Source organism: Canis lupus, chromosome 4, assembly GCF_048164855.1.
Source record: "Canis lupus baileyi chromosome 4, mCanLup2.hap1, whole genome shotgun sequence".
NCBI classification, from domain to species: Eukaryota; Metazoa; Chordata; class Mammalia; order Carnivora; family Canidae; genus Canis; species Canis lupus.
The window spans coordinates 35,717,071-35,731,729 of NC_132841.1; the positions used below are offsets into that span (position 1 = coordinate 35,717,071).

A 14,659-nucleotide genomic window follows, 5' to 3' on the forward strand; every position below is an offset into this window, starting at 1 on the left:
GGAACCGCACCTCAGGGGACACCCCGTCTGCGTCTCACTCAGGCCCTCGCTCCAAGCAGGACAGGAAGAGGCCTGTCTCCGGGCGCCGCGGCCGATCCCCCACGTGTCCGGCACTGCAGTAGCTCACAGCCCCCGCAAAGCTGAGGGTGTGAGGAAGCTCCGTGGGACAACTGAGCCTGCCCGGGGGCCTGTCCTGCCCGAGGAGCCCCGGCGGCACCCATGGGTGGCACCTGTGCACCCGTGGGCGGCACCTGTGGGGTGGCACCTGTGCGCCTGTGCAGCAGCAGCCGTGGGGTGGAGCGGGCGTGCAGGAAGCGGGAAGCCTTAGGAGTAGCTGGTTTCTGGAACTGAGGACGGACAGGCCAGGGGGCTCCGCTCCCCAAGCCTGCGGTGTCCTCCCGACTACCAGGTCATGTTTGTCGGGATCTGTGCATATTTGGGGATGGCTGACATTCAGTTTCTCAGGTACCGCTGTACCTTTAATTTATTAGCTTTCTATAAAAACACACAACGTACACAATCTACAGTATGGAAAGTATAATTTACAAAAATATAAAAATCTCGGTTACTTTTTAGTATTCCAACGTATCACTGCCTGTGTTATTTCAATAAACATGTTTGAACAACGCACCCCTAACCAGCCTGATGACCTCTGTGTGGAATGGTGTCCACGCCCTCCCCTTTGCTTTGAAATAAAATATATATTAAGAGAAAGCAACCAGAACCGGTCACACGTGCACCGTGAGTATGAAAGCTCTTGCCGCAGTTTGGAAGTTCGCGCCGCGCTTGGGCGCCAGGGTCCCCCATCCCTCGTGTGGCCCCGGGTGTTCTCCACTGATGCTTTACATGGGGGTTCTTTCCTGCGGAGAGAGCAGGAGCCTGCAGGTCTGGAACCTTCCTCCCCAGTCATGAGACGATGCTCATGGAAGCCAACACAGTGGCCACGTTGGGCTCTGGGGTCCTGCGAGCGGAGGCGTGGACGGCGGGTGGCCCCCAGGTGGGGCTGACCCCTGGGTTCCTTAGAGGGATTCCGAGTGGCAAGCAGGGGCTGAGTCATCAGCAACTGTCCCCCCAGAATGCGCCATGGGGGACAGACCTTGTGGGACCGGCAGGGGTGCCGGCGAGCTGCGCCCTGCATATGCAGCCGCCCCCTCCTGAGGCCCTCACCCTGGAGGCCTGGGCGCTGCCTGCCGGATGCAGAGGTTTCCTTCCACCCCCGGAGTGGCTGGTCCTACCGGCAGGCGCAGGTCTCCACGGACATGTTGGGGTACACCTTCAGAACCACGTCGCGGTTCTCATCCAGGAAGAGGACCCCGAGAGAGTTCATCTTGTCAGGGACGCAGCACGGCTCCGGGATGCCGGGGACGATGCCCACGGCCCTGACGATGCTCTGGATGGTGGCGTGGTTGGACGGGCGGACGACCTGCAGGCGGGAGGAGCACAGTTACCCGGCGCTCTGCCCTCACCCAGCCATGGGCCACCTGCGTGGGCTCGACGGGGCCTCAGGACAGGTGCTGACCCGGAAGGTGAGAGACCAGGGCGGGCACCGGGGCCTCTGAGCGCGGGTTGCACGCCAGCCGTCCTGCCCCTGGGCCTCGGGAGGGAAGTTGCGGCCCTACATGGCACTGGCCACTTGGGGGCACCTGCGCCTCGCTCATCCCCAGAGGGTGAGGCCGGTTGGCGGCTCTGCTGGGGCCACGGCTGCCCAATTTTCACAGCCGCCTCCTGCGCCTCCTGCGTGAGTGTGTCCTCAGCCCTGGGTAAGGCCCAAAGGTGTGGGCCCCACACAGTGGGGGCCGAATGGACGTTCCCGAGGGCCTGCCTCGCCTCCCCACCCCATCTACCAGGCGTGGGGGTGGGATTACCTTAATTGTACGGGTGAAGAAGCAGAAGCTTCAAATGTCTGAGGAGCTGGACCAAGACCCCGAGTTAGGGAGCAGCCAAAGTCACAGGCCGTGCAGCCTTCCTTGCCTCCCCAGGCACCGTACGCACCCGGGAGCTGGGTCCAGCCTCAAGCATGGAGAAGGCTCTTCTCTGGCACAGGGAGCGGGACAGGGCCGGGGGCGCCCACTTCCACACGGTGTGCTGGAGGCCCCCATGGGGTGGGTAGGGGCACGGCAGGGGCCCGGGGCAGGGGCTGGTTCGTGGTGCAGGCCTCGGGGAAGGCATGGAGCTCAGCGGAAGGTAAGGTGGGTGCTGGCTCTCACCCCGGCTGCCTGAAGAGGCCCACTCCCTCTCTGCATGTGCAGGAAGAGCCCTTTAATTCCCAAACAGCTTCCTGCCCCGCTGGGAAATCCCAGACGACTGATTTATTTACATTCAAATTGGATTTATGCACAGATTTCCTTTCTCAAAGGGGAAGGAATGACCTGGAACTGACAGAGGAGCTAAGCCCCCCCCCCCCAAAGTGAGTGCTCTGTGGGGAGGGCCAACCCCAGCTGGCAGCCAGCCCGCCTGCCCCGCAGCCCAGAGAGGTGTGGATGGAGCCTTGACCCAGCCTGGGGGGGGGGAACCTGCCAACCCAGGGCCACGAGGGGACAACACTGCCACCCGCGGGGACCGTGCACACTCAGGCTCCGTGAGCGCTGGAGGCCCTGAGGAGCCCTGCCCTGTGTGCCAAGCAGGGGGTGGTGGGGGGCAAGGGGCCCACAGGAAGCCCCCGAAGTCAGGTCTGTGCTGCTCACGGCCCCCAGCGCCCTGAGGGCCAGGCCAGGAAGGGAAGGAGACCTTGGTGAGGAAGGGGCTTCAGAGGCCTGTGCTGCCTCAGGGGACGGGGCGGCGTGTATGCAGCACACACCCAAGGGTGGACCCTCCCTGAGAAGACACGTTCTGATTTAAAGTTCGAACTCAGGGCGCCTGTGGGGCCAGCGGTGGAGCATCTGCCTTCAGCTCAGACCATGATCCCGGGGTCCCAGGATTGAGTCCCACATTGGGCTCCTCACAGGGAGCCTGCTTCTCCTCCCTCTGCCTGTGTCTCTCCCTCTCTCTCTGTGTCTCTCATGAATAAATAAATAAAATCTTAAAAAAGTAAATAAAACTGAAAACTCAACTAGGTCGGCCCTTCAGAAGCACAGTGAAGCCACGTCTGCCTGTGGGTTGTACCTGTAACAGCTGCCACCCGCATGTGCAACTGCCCCCCACCTGGAGGCAATGGCAGGGGCTGCCCCACGCACATGCACCTGTCCCCCACCTGGAGGTGACGGCAGGGGCTGCCCCACGTACGTGCACCTGCCCTCCCACCTGGAGGACGGCAGGCGTCCTCAGCCCCAGGGCCCAGCGGGCAGGAGGTCACAGAGCAGGGCCCTCGGGAGGCACCTACCTTGGGCATGGGGAACTCGCACTCCCCCGCGCAGTAGTAGGCATCGAAGGACTTGGGCAAGACGATCCATTCGTTCCAGCCGATGTCAGCGAAGTCCACCCTGAGGTACCTGCGGGAGCAGACCCTGGGCTCGGCCCACTGCCTCCGCCGGGCTTTCCGCATGGTCTGCTCGTCGAAGTCCAGCACCCGCGAGGCAGCCGGCGCGTCGGGGCCCTTCCTCCTGCGCTCCCGGCGCCCTGGCCGGGGCTTGAGTGCCCCGAGGGGGCCGCGCCACAGCTCGTGCCGGGGCCGCGGGGGCTGCCGCGCGGGGGGCACGCGCCCTGGCCTCTCGTGCAGCCCCGGCAGCTCGTTGTCCTGCAGCGGCCCAGGAGCCTGCGAGGCCCGGCGCACGCGTGGGTCGGCCGAGCCGTTGTCGGCAGCGCGGGGCTCCGGGTCGGCCGCCGGGAGGGGGTCGTACCTCTGCAGCGTCCCCGCCACGCTGTTGGGCTCCGCGATGGCCAGGTCGTCGGCGTAGACCAGCAGGTAGGGCAAGGGTGCGCTCGGCCCCGCCGCGCCCGGGGCGCCCCCCGCGGGGTCCAGCTGTGCCCACAGGAGCAGCTCGCCGGCCTGCCGCGCGGCCCGCACGATGGGCGAGATGTCCCGGGCCTGCCACAGGCCGCGCGGCGGGGGCGCCAGGGCCAGGGCCCCGCGGAGCAGCCCCTGCGCGGCCGTGTTCTGCGCGACGCTGCGGAAGAGCAGGTGGCGTCGGGTGGGCGGCCCGGGGGGTGGGAGGCGGCAGGACGCGCTCCTCGCCCGCTGCCTGCAGGGCTCCTCGCGCGCCCGGGGCCAGCGGGGCTCCATGTACAAGTGGAAGGTGGCCGAGAGGATCACCTCCGAGTCTTGCAGGGAAGTCAGGTTGAAGACGTACGCCTGCCTCTGGTCCACCGTGTCTGTGAGGGCGGGAGGGACACAGTGGGTTAGGGCCCTGGGTCAGACGGAGGGGGGGCCCAGTGGGAGGCCTCCAGGAGGCCTGCCAGGCTCGCCTCTCCTCCTGTGATCCTCCCTGGAGGCCGAGGGGGCGCCCTGACTTATCCCCAAGGAGCAGGTGAGGAACTGAGGTGGGTCGGGAGGCCAGGGAGGTGGGGATCCTGCATCCCATTGCAGGAAGGAAGGGGTAGGAGCCGCGGCCCAGGCCCTCCCTCCCTGCAGCTCAGGGACAGGCGCCAGCCTCAGGACACCTCCACTCAGGAGAGGAGGTGGAATCAGGTTTCGGGATTTGGAATGCTCGGATTCGGGGCAAGCCCTGGGCGGGCCTCCTGCTTGTGCCCAGCCCTCCCTCCCACCCACGTCAAACAGGCTCATTCTTCCAAATGTGGTGAACGGCGTGGGGCACCCCTGGCTCCCTGCGCTCCGAGTCCTTCCGGGGGGCACCCGGACCGGAGGGCACAACTGTCTGGGCATCTGCTTCTGGTTTTGCCCAAGGGCTGGGAAAGCTCATTTCACAAAGAGAGAGCGCCATCCGGGTTCCATGGGGCCACTCGACAGGTCTGCAAGGACCCGCTGGCTCTCCAGAGGCCAGGATCAGGGTAAGGCCGGGATCAGGGTAAGGTGGGATCAGGGTAAAGCCCAGGATCAGAGTAAGGCCGGGATCAGGGGTGAGGCCGGGATCAGGGGTGAGCCTGGGATCAGGGGTGAGCCGGGATCGGGGGTGAGGCCGGGATCGGGGTGAGGCTGGGAACTGTCTAACACCTGGTGCCTGGCTCAGAAGCGCTCGGGCCTCCCCCCCGGGCCATCCTCCTGCCGGCCTCTGCCAGGTGCTTCCCGGGGCCACCGGGCAGACATCCTCATCCCTCATCCGTGGCCTGGGAGGCAGCCCGAGCCAGGCAGCCGAGTCCTCGGGGGCTCGCACTGGAGGAGGCGTCCGCGGGGTGGCACAGGCTTCCAGGAGCCCGGGGAGGATGGGCGCGGGCTGCCCAAGCTGCGGGGGGATGGAGCCCGAGGCGCGGCACCGTGCACAGGCAGGACCCTGGGCCCACGGGGTCTCAGACTCCCTGACACCTGCACCCACGGAACCGGCTGAGACTTGGTTGTCTTTTGTTGTTGTTGTTTTTCAACCAAAATACTCAATTTAGGGTCATTTCCTTCCCTTGGGAGGAAGGCGTAACGCGCGTACATGCTACACGCTCCACCCGTGGGGCAGCGCGGGCCGGAGGGACATGTGCACGTGGCTCCACAGACTGCGGGCCTTGGTGCCTGGGGCTCAGATTCTGTACCTCTGCCGCCCTCCCCCGGAGATGCTCACTTGAGGGTCTGGCACAGGGAGGCCGAGGGATTTGGTTTTTAAGCAGCGTCGCAGACAGTTCTGCCCATCAGGCACGTTGGTATAGGTCTGGGGCACAAGCCCGCCAACAGTGCAGCCCCCCGTCCTCCAGGCTGCTCAGGCCCTGGGGAGCCAGACCCCAGGCTGCAGCCCGACCACGCTCAGCGGCCTCGGGTGCACAGTGGGGTCTTGTGTCACCGACTACAGGACTCGGTACAGGACACGCAGCATGCCAGGCATGGAGGAGGAGCCCCTCCCCCCACTCAAGCTACACGCATGCCCGATTCCACAGAGAGGAGCGCAGAGGCCATTCGTCTCTGGAGCGAGATGGAACTTCACAAGGGGGTTCAGACTTGCCTCAAGCCACCAGCTGGCCCGGGGCAGGGCCTGGGCGTGCACCCGTCTGACCCCATGGCCGTGCCCCCGTGTGCCCTGCTGGAAGGCCCCTGCCTCCTACGGGATAGCAGACGTAACAGAGGCCACGCGCTGTGAAGTAATCATTTGGGCGTTTTGGGGTTCTAACTCCGAGGAAGAAGAGACTAACTTTACCTAGATGAGCTCTTCTCTCCTGGGAGTTCTAGAAATCTGAGAATCCGAACTGGGTCCACTTTGTGGGCACTCAGCCTCCTTCCCGAAAGTGGTAGGGGGCTGTAGGGGGGCAGGAGAGGTCCCCTGGGCACCCTGCTGGCCTGGGGGAACAGGACTCAAGCCAAAGGGAGACTTGTCCCTTCACCACGGCCCTAGAATCAGCCATCAGGATGGCCAAAGTGAGAACGTGGGGCAGAAGATTCCGGCACCAAGGTAGGCTGGAGGAAGGGAGCCGTGGGCCCCGGGGGTGCTGCAGGAAAGGAGCTGAGGGCATGGGTATGAGGTGCTCATCGCGGGCCCCGGGGGAGACCCGGCCTGCATCACTTGCCAGCCGTGGAGCCAGAGGCAGATGGGAGCCTCTCTGTGCCTCAGTTTCCACATCTGTTAGTGGGGCAGGGTGTTTGTAGGCACCTCCTACAGTTGTGTGATCATCTCTGCCGGGCTCGCATGGTGCCTGGCACCCAACACTCGCTCAGAACATAGCAGCCGTGTGGTGTCACCAGCCTCCACCCACGCGCTTTCGCTTTCTTCTCCCCCAGCTCGTGCACTTTTCTGGGCATCGCCAAGAGTCCACGCGTCTTTGTGTCCTCTGGGCTCACGGCACCTGCCACCTAATGAGGGGCTCAGGAAATCCTCGGGGAACCAAATGCCCGTGACCTCTGGCACTGCTGGCAGACAGGTGCGTACTGTCGTGGTCATGGAGACCTGAAGACAGAAGCTCGGAAACATTCAGCCGCTTGCCCGACTTCACCCAGGTCGATGGGGGAGCTTAGATTTAAACACAGGTTGTTTGGGAGGCGGAGCAGGTCTCACCTTAAGCCCCAGGGTCAGGCTCAGAAGCTCGCTCTGTCTAGGCGTAATAGGGAACGTGACACCTCGAGGGGGCGGGGGCAGGGTGGCTAAAGCAAGAGCAACAGCATCTAATAAATCACCGACACCTGGGCCAGGCACTGTCCTAAGCACCTGGCATGTCTCAGTTCATCCCAAAGCCCCACAAGGAAGGGAGTGTTACTAGCTGCCTTCCAGACGTGAAAACAAACAAGCAACGGCAGGTGAGTCACGAACAGGTTTAGCCCCTGGTCACACTCAGCACTGGGACCTCAGCAGCCCGGCCCCGCGCTCGCATCTGAGCTAGGCTGCCTGGTGGCAGCAAGGAACGCAGCTCCAATGGCCCCAGAGCCCAGCCACTGAGGCTGCAGAGACCACTGTTGTGCCAGGGGATGGCCTGGGGCCCCCGGCCCAGAGCAAAGGCCCCCACATCAGAGCCTCGTCCACAGGTGAGGGGTGGGAAACCAGACGGCCCGGCCTACACCAAGCCAGGTGAGAAGCCACGTCCTCCCACGGAGCGTTCACCTGTCCGCCTTGTGCTCAGAAGCTCCTGTCCAGGGACCCGGAGCCTGGACCCACGCCTGGTCAAGTGGTTCCAAAGAATGTGCTGGATCGTCCGACAGTCCAGACTCCCCGGATCATCCGGATCTCGCAGAGAATCTTCTTCTCTACCGTCTGTGTCCTAAGTCCTGGGCTTAGCTCTGAGGGAGGTGGGGAGAGGATGCTGGCAGGGGAGCGGCGCTGGCTGGGCAGATGCGGGGTGCCAGTGAAAGCCTCCCCCTCCCCAGCCTTTGTTTTCATCTCTGTCAAGTGGGAGGGCTGGATGGGAGGTGCCGTCCTCCGTCCTTTCCAGGGTAACATCCTACAAGTCACTGGTACTTGCGTTGCCCTGCTCTGCGCAGACGGGAAGATAGGACTGAGCGCGTCCATGCCGGGGCTGCAGGCAGTGGGTGCGCAGCAGCACTGACCCTGCCGGCCCTGCTCTCCTCAGCGACAAGGCTCTGGGGACCGGGTTAATGGCAAGGTCCAGGGCACACCTATATGGCCTTAAATGCCTTGCATTTCCATGGGAATAACCCGCACCAACACCTCATCTGGTTAGTGCTGGGCTCTGGGCAACCCTGCGGGAAAGGTGCCGCACACCTGCCCACCTGTCGATGAGTGCAGTCAAGTCCACGGGGCTTTAGTGACTTGCCCAAGGTCCTGATCATGCCGGATGATTCCTGAGTGGCTTAATTTAATAATGCTGCTCCAGAAGCGGACCCCGTGTGATAAATAAAAAGCACCAGGGAGGATGGACTTAGGTCCAGTTGGCGTGGAGCCCGGGAACGGTACCTAGTGGTCTGCTTGGTGGAGGAGGGACAGGCCCCCTGGGGCAGGTGTTCCCAGGACAGTCACACAGGCCAGCTTCCGGGTCTGGCTTTGAGGCTGCAGGTATAACCTGGCTCACCGGCCATCCGCGGGCGGCCGACCTGACCCAGCCTGTCTGTCGGGCCTGCTCCTCTCCACTGCAGGGGGTCCGTCCCTGGAGACCGACAGCGTTTCTCCCGCTGGACGGCCTTCTCCCCCACAAGTGCTGCTGTGGACCCCTCCCCACACTTTCTGGGATGGCGTCCTGTGACATGAGCGGTCTCCATGGCAACAGGGTTTTCCTGCCACCCTTACCACCAGGCCGCCCGTCCTCGCTGCTTGCCCAGGGCCTGAGCTGGCAGACAGCTGAGGCTACAGCCGGGTGCTCTGTCCCTGACCTCTGTCCAGCATCATCCAAGGTGTGACAGGGGGAAGGGTCTGTCCGGGTGGGGCGAGGGTGGTAGGGAAGTAGGATGCCTGTCTCTCCCCCGCCCAAGCTTCTGGACCCTTCCCCAAACCCCCGCGGACTGAACGTTTCATGTTAGTGTCTTTCCAGCCTCAGCTGCCTGTGCCCAAGACCAGGCACCCCAGGCCCTCTTGGGTTCACTGTCCAGCCTGGGAGCCCACTGGGGGCCCGGCCAGAGGTCGCGGCCCCTGACAGGCCCACCTGAGGGCGCCCACCGGAGCTCCCGCTCCGGCCTAACAGCCTAAGGACCGGTGGTTAGGGTCCTGAGCTCCTCCGGACAGGGGCCTCTCCCTAGGTCTGTGTGCAGCAGCCTCCCGCCTCAACCTTGGCCGCCCGGGGGCAGGAGCTCCTCAGCCCTCGGGCGCGCTGGGGGCTCAGCACGGTGGAGGAACGAATGAATGAGTGAAGGAGTGAGTGGGCCAGGCGTGGGGGGGGGGTAGGGTTGCGGGGCGTGTACTCACCCAGCCGGGCCCTGAAGCTGCGGACCGTGTTGCCCCCTCCGGGCCTCGCGCCCCTGCGGCCGTACTTGTCGTAGAGCCGGAGCATGTGCGCGGCCGCGGCGTCCCGGGCGCCCAGGCCCAGAGCCGAGGCCGCGTCCCCGAGGGCGCCCCGGGGGGTCCTGGCGGCCGCAGGGCGGGCGGCGGGAGCGGGCGGCGCGGGCTCCGGGGGGTCCCCGCCCGCGCCCCGGAGCAGCAGCAGCAGCAGCGGGAGCAGCAGGAGCAGTGGCCGCGGGGGCGGGGGCGGCCGTGTGCGCCCCGGGGTCTGGCTCGTCCGCGCGGGGCAGCGGCCCATGGTCGGCGGCGGGAGGGGCGCGGGGAGCGGAGCGCGGGGAGCGGGTGCGGGGAGCTCAGGGGGCGGGCGCGGGTGCAGGGAGCGGGGAGCCGGTGCAGGGAGCTCAGGGGGCGGGCGCGGGTGCAGGGAGCCGGGAGCAGAGCGCGGGTGCAGGGCGCGGGTGCAAGGGGGGTGGTGCGGGGAGCGGGGCTGGGAGCCCGGGGGGCGGGTGCGGGGAGTTCAGGGCGCAGAGCGAGGAGCCCAGGGCCTGGAGCGGGTACGGGGAGCGGAGCGCGGGTGCAGGGAGCGCAGGGCGCTGAGCGGGGAGCCCGGGGGGCGGGTGCGCGGAGCCGGGAGCTCAGGGCCTGGAGCGGGTGCAGGGAGCCCGGTGCGCGGAGCGGGTGCAGGGAGCCCAGGGCGCGGAGCGGGGAGCCCAGGGCCTGGAGCGGGTGCTGGGAGCCCGGGGCGTGGAGCCGGGAGCTCAGGGCGCGGAGCGGGGAGCCCAGGGCCTGGAGCGGGGAGCCCGGGGCGCGGAGTGGGGAGCTCAGGGCGCAGAGCAGGGAGCCCGGGGGGCGGGTGCGCGGAGCCGGGAGCCCGGTGCGCGGAGCGGGTGCAGGAAGCCCAGGGCGCGGAGCGGGGAGCCCAGGGCCTGGAGCGGGTGCAGGGAGCCCAGGGCGCGCGCCTCCGAGCCCCGCGGAGCCGAGCCGAGCCCGCGCCGACGCCCCAGCGGACTCCGCAGCCAAAGTTGGCGTCCGCGGCGGGCTCGGTGGTTCGGGGGCGGGGCGGGGGCGGCGGGGGCGGCGGGGCGGGGGCGGGGCGGGCGGCGGCGGCCTGGGCCCCGCTGTGCCCCCGGAGCGCGGGGCGGGTGACCCGGGGGGTGGGGGTGGGGGGCTGGGGGCCCTCGGAGCCGCAGGGTGCCCGCTCCCCGTGAGGACCCGAAGGGGATGCGCCCAGGCCCCTGCAAGGGGAACCGCCAACCCCGAGCCCCGCCACCCCTGGCCGCTGAGCAGGACCAGCATTAAGACTCGGAATTAGCGCCTTAACCGGCCCCGCACTTGGCCACGACGCCTCCAGTGGTGCAGGACGCGCTCGGGGGGCCCTGGGACCTGCAGCCGCTCGCCCTGGAGAACTGCGGCCTCAGCGACTTTGCAGAGGGTTTCCATGGCATCAGGATAGAGGAGCAAGGCGAGGGTGGGGGCCCCGGCCGCCCCCCCAGTGGCCTGGGGCAGAAGGGCCCAGGGCTTGCCTCTAGGGCACTGTCCTGTCCGCAGTGGGGGGGGGGGTCGCCCAGCATGCATGGGGCAGACTTACAATTTCATTCTCAACAACCTGTGAGCCACACTTAGCATTTCCTAGCATGAGCAGTGCAGGCGACCAACCAAGGTGGTATCTGCACCGCGAATTAATCAAAAGGCAGGTCCACGGCTATGCCGCCAGGTCACTTCTCACCTTATGCGGAGAGCTGTGCTTTAATGTAACTGCCTTTCTTGGTACCATTGTGTATTTAAAAAAAAAAAAACCTTTGAAAAGGGGTCCCCGGGCTTCATCAGCCTGAGGAAGGGGTCCAAGGCCCACACCAAATATTTACAAATCCTTGTGAGGGAAGGAGAGGACCTCTTCAAGCCCATGTTTTCCCAGAACTATCTAGGATGCTGCCTAGGGTGTATTTCAAAGGACTGTTTGCAAACTTGTGAACACCCTGTTCCCTCTACTTGGGAACGTTGGGCCCCGTGAGCCAGAATAGTTACTTTTCTTGGAGGGCTCACAATGACATAATTGAAAAATTGCTGGAAAAAGCTTCCGTCGGTGTTGTCAAACGCGGCCTATTTGTAATTCTTCTTAAACCTCACAGCGACTATGGTACTAGAGGCTCTCCTATGGAAAGCCCCTGAACCTCAGGCCTGTAGCTTTTGGAGAACTACAGAGAAGCGTTTTATTTACTTTGATAATTGTCTCACGTGGCATCCAACTAGCTCCCGTTTGTTCTGCAGAAGAACTTCCTAAACTGCTTGCCTGGAGGTGAGATGATCACGTCACAGTCTTAGACTCAGTGGATCTGTCCTTAGAAATGATCCACACCGACTTTTACGGCTGCCTCCCCCACCCCCGCCGCCCCTCCTGCTCCATGTGCCCCTCACTTCCCCTCTTCCCTCCTCTCCCCTTCTCCCCCAGAATGCGTCTGACCTGTACCGGCTGGGGGTAACCTCTGCTCATGGGTAGTTTTGTCTCTGCTGGGGCCATACACAATCGAGGCCTGTGAAAAGGAGGGTTAGTCTGCAGGAGGCCGGGACAAGCTGGGCTATTCGGGATCTGTGTCCATTAAAGCCTTCTTGCTCTCCTTAACTCATTCCCCCTCCATTCAAGCCAGCCTTAGGGTCAGGCTTTAGCCAGCCCTAAAACCTGTAGGGTACAGATTCCCTGAATTGTTGGGAAAGAATTAAGGCATCAGCCAGGGACGGCTAATATTTCTTGCCTCATTTTATTGCTGAACAGCGGGACTGTAAAGTCTTGAACACTGGAGCACTATGGCCCCCTTTCATGTAGCCGAGATGATGGGATAAAAATGTGTTTGGTGAAGCAATTCAGATTACCACCGGGTCACATCCTCGCTGGCTCCCAGCACGGCCTGCAAACGGCATCGCCGAGACAAGAAACAATCGCTGTGCAATTCAGCTCATGCAGAACAGTGTTTCTAGCGTGGAAACGAGGCTAATTGTGGAGCTTGCCAATGAGAATGTTTTGTTTTTAATAGCTCAGGCTGCAGCTCAGAGTAAGAGTTGGGATGGCGGACTGTGGATTCAAGTCCCAAGAGCTAGGATTTCCGACCATTTCCTCCTAGAAGGATCGGGGCCCTGGGAGTCGCATACACTATTCTTATCAGGAGCACTGGGGTCTTGGGCTTGCCAGCTGGGATGAGACAGCCCCCTCCATGGAGGTGAGAGGTTGTTTGGGGGCCCTTTGTCCTCTGGGTCTCCCTGCCGTGCCCTCTGGTATCCTCATGCTCGGAAAACCCCGAGGAAGAAGTGCAGAAGCTCGGGAGGCAGGAAGCCCCACACTCGGACGGTGCCAGGAAGCAAGCTCGTTGGGTATTCTCCGAACCTCCCCCTCAAATAAACACCCCGTGAAAATGCTCCGAGCCACTGTTCCACGGTATCGTCCAATGAGCTGGGGCGAGAGTCCGCTTTTGCACGCACTAGGTCTGCCGCCCACCCCGTCACCTCTTCGGAGCCCTAGCAGCCCCTGCGTTTGCACGAGAAGCTGACCCCTAAGCCCTGCTTCCAGTCCAGTGCTGGGAAGTGAGAGAGTCGGTGGGACCCTTTGCAGTCCCCTGGGACTGGGTCTGTGTGCACGTTTTCACCACTACGTAGCTGTGCGGCCCTCGTCGAGCTGCTTGAGCTCCCTGGGCCTCAGTTTCTTCGACTCTAAAATGGGGACAGGAGAACGATGCTCCAAAGGGCATTAGTATGGGTTTAGCGTGAGGTGGTAGTAAGTCGCCCTGATCCTCGTTACTACTCTTTTGGCTTCCTGTGTGTTCCCAAGAGATCACAGCCTATATAAAGTGGACCCAGACTCGGGGAGATTTGGGTGGGAGGTTCCGGCCCACCTTGCTCTGCAGAGGAAATGCATTTCTCGGTGCACAGAGCCAAGAGCTAAGGAGAAAAGGAAAGGAAGGAGAATAGAGAATATTTCCACAGTTGAGAAGTCCTAGACCTCTACCGGTGGCGTCTCTGGATCCCTGTCCACAGACCGGGGGGATGACGGGCAGCCCTTCACCCAGACTTCCAAAACTCCTGGCCCTCAAGGACAAAAGAGCTGCGAGCGGGTCCCCGTTCCCATTTGGGGTATGAGCTGTGAAAAAGCAGCTGAAGGGTTTGCAGGGGCACTCAAGACAAGAATCCCCGGGGCCTCCCCAGGCTGCCGGGCCCGAGCGTAATAAATCTGCGAAATAACAAGCACAAAGGACTTTATAATCAATGACAGATTTTATTTTTGCTCTGGCAAAATCCATCCGCGGAGCTAACCTTTTATAGGGAAATAACTACCCACTTTGCGACTCCTCCTCGGCCCATATTCTCTTTCTCAAAGTCGGGGAAAGCTCCGAGCATCAAAGTCAGCCCCTCCGAGAGCTGTGGCAGGAGAAAGCTCGGCTTCCCTGGGCGGGAACCCAACCCTCCCGTGACTTCCTAGGGTGGCTCGGGCCATTCATTTCTGTTTTGCTAAAATACCCGTGACATGTGAATAAACCAGGATTACAGAACATTGTCTCGGTCAGTAATCTGAGCCGGCCTGGGCTCTGGTCTGATGAAATATGGTGCTCTCTGAGCAAACATGGGAATTGGTGCTCCTTCTCGTCAGGGCTGAACAGTGGGACTATTTAGAACTGATGCATGAATGCGGCCCTGTGGGGAGTGCTGGCCTGCGGGGCGCCCGGGGGAGGGGGCCGTGGTGCCTTGGCCAGAGCTAGGCTGTTAGGAGACTCCGCAGGGCACCAGCCGGAGACACTCGTGCCTTAGGAGCCTTTCAGGGCTGCCTGTTGCTTACAACCCCAAACTGGCCTTCTTAGAGCCTGTGCAGGAGGGACAGAGCCTTCCATCCTGTCCTGGCATCCAAGCCTGTGGCCCGGCCCGACTGCCCCTGCTCTGTCCCCCTGGACCTCTCCAATCTCTGTCCCCACCGGTTCTCTTGTGCTCCAGATTCAGAAGGACCCGCATTCTCCCAATACAACTGCCAGCCTCCTCTGGCAGCGATTCCCTGCAGTCACGTGGTGCCCCAGCACCCAGCACCCAGCACCCCCGCGCGACCAAGCGCTCATTCCCCAGCTGCCAGGGTGGCGGCCTGCTGCAGGCTCGTGGCTGAGAACGCCCCCAGGAGCCGCCTCACCCACGCTGTCCCCCCTCGGGACGGTCCCCATGCGGCCACTGGGCCCTGGAGGACTGAAGGCCTGAGCTAGCCCCAGAGCAGGACAGCTCTGAAGGCTCCTTGGCTCCAGGACTTGCCGTGGGCTCTTCCGGGGGCCCTATCACGGCTGCACCACGTT

The 14,659-nt window shown here is 63.5% G+C and overlaps 1 protein-coding gene across 1 annotated transcript; it reads right to left on the reverse strand.

Moving 5' to 3' along the window:
- Positions 1–452: 452 nt before the first annotated feature.
- Positions 453–9,649, reverse strand: GDF10 (growth differentiation factor 10). Its single transcript, XM_072823921.1, has 3 exons — positions 9,312–9,649; positions 3,320–4,248; positions 453–1,423 (listed from the first exon to the last, which is right to left on the reverse strand). Exons 1-3 carry the CDS (start codon positions 9,640–9,642, stop codon positions 1,232–1,234), a joined length of 1,452 nt encoding a protein of 483 aa, XP_072680022.1. The 5' UTR covers positions 9,643–9,649; the 3' UTR covers positions 453–1,231.
- Between the last annotated feature and the right edge of the window lie 5,010 nt (positions 9,650–14,659).

Coding starts and splice junctions, on each gene's coding strand:
- GDF10 (XM_072823921.1), bottom strand. CDS start 9,642: ATGGGCCGCTGCCCCGCGCGGACGAGCCAGACCCCGGGGCGCACACGG. Junction 4,249..9,311: donor CAGCTTCAGGGCCCGGCTGG/GTGAGTACACGC, acceptor CCGCCCTCACAG/ACACGGTGGACCAGAGGCAG. Junction 1,424..3,319: donor GCGAGTTCCCCATGCCCAAG/GTAGGTGCCTCC, acceptor TCCCGCCTGCAG/GTCGTCCGCCCGTCCAACCA.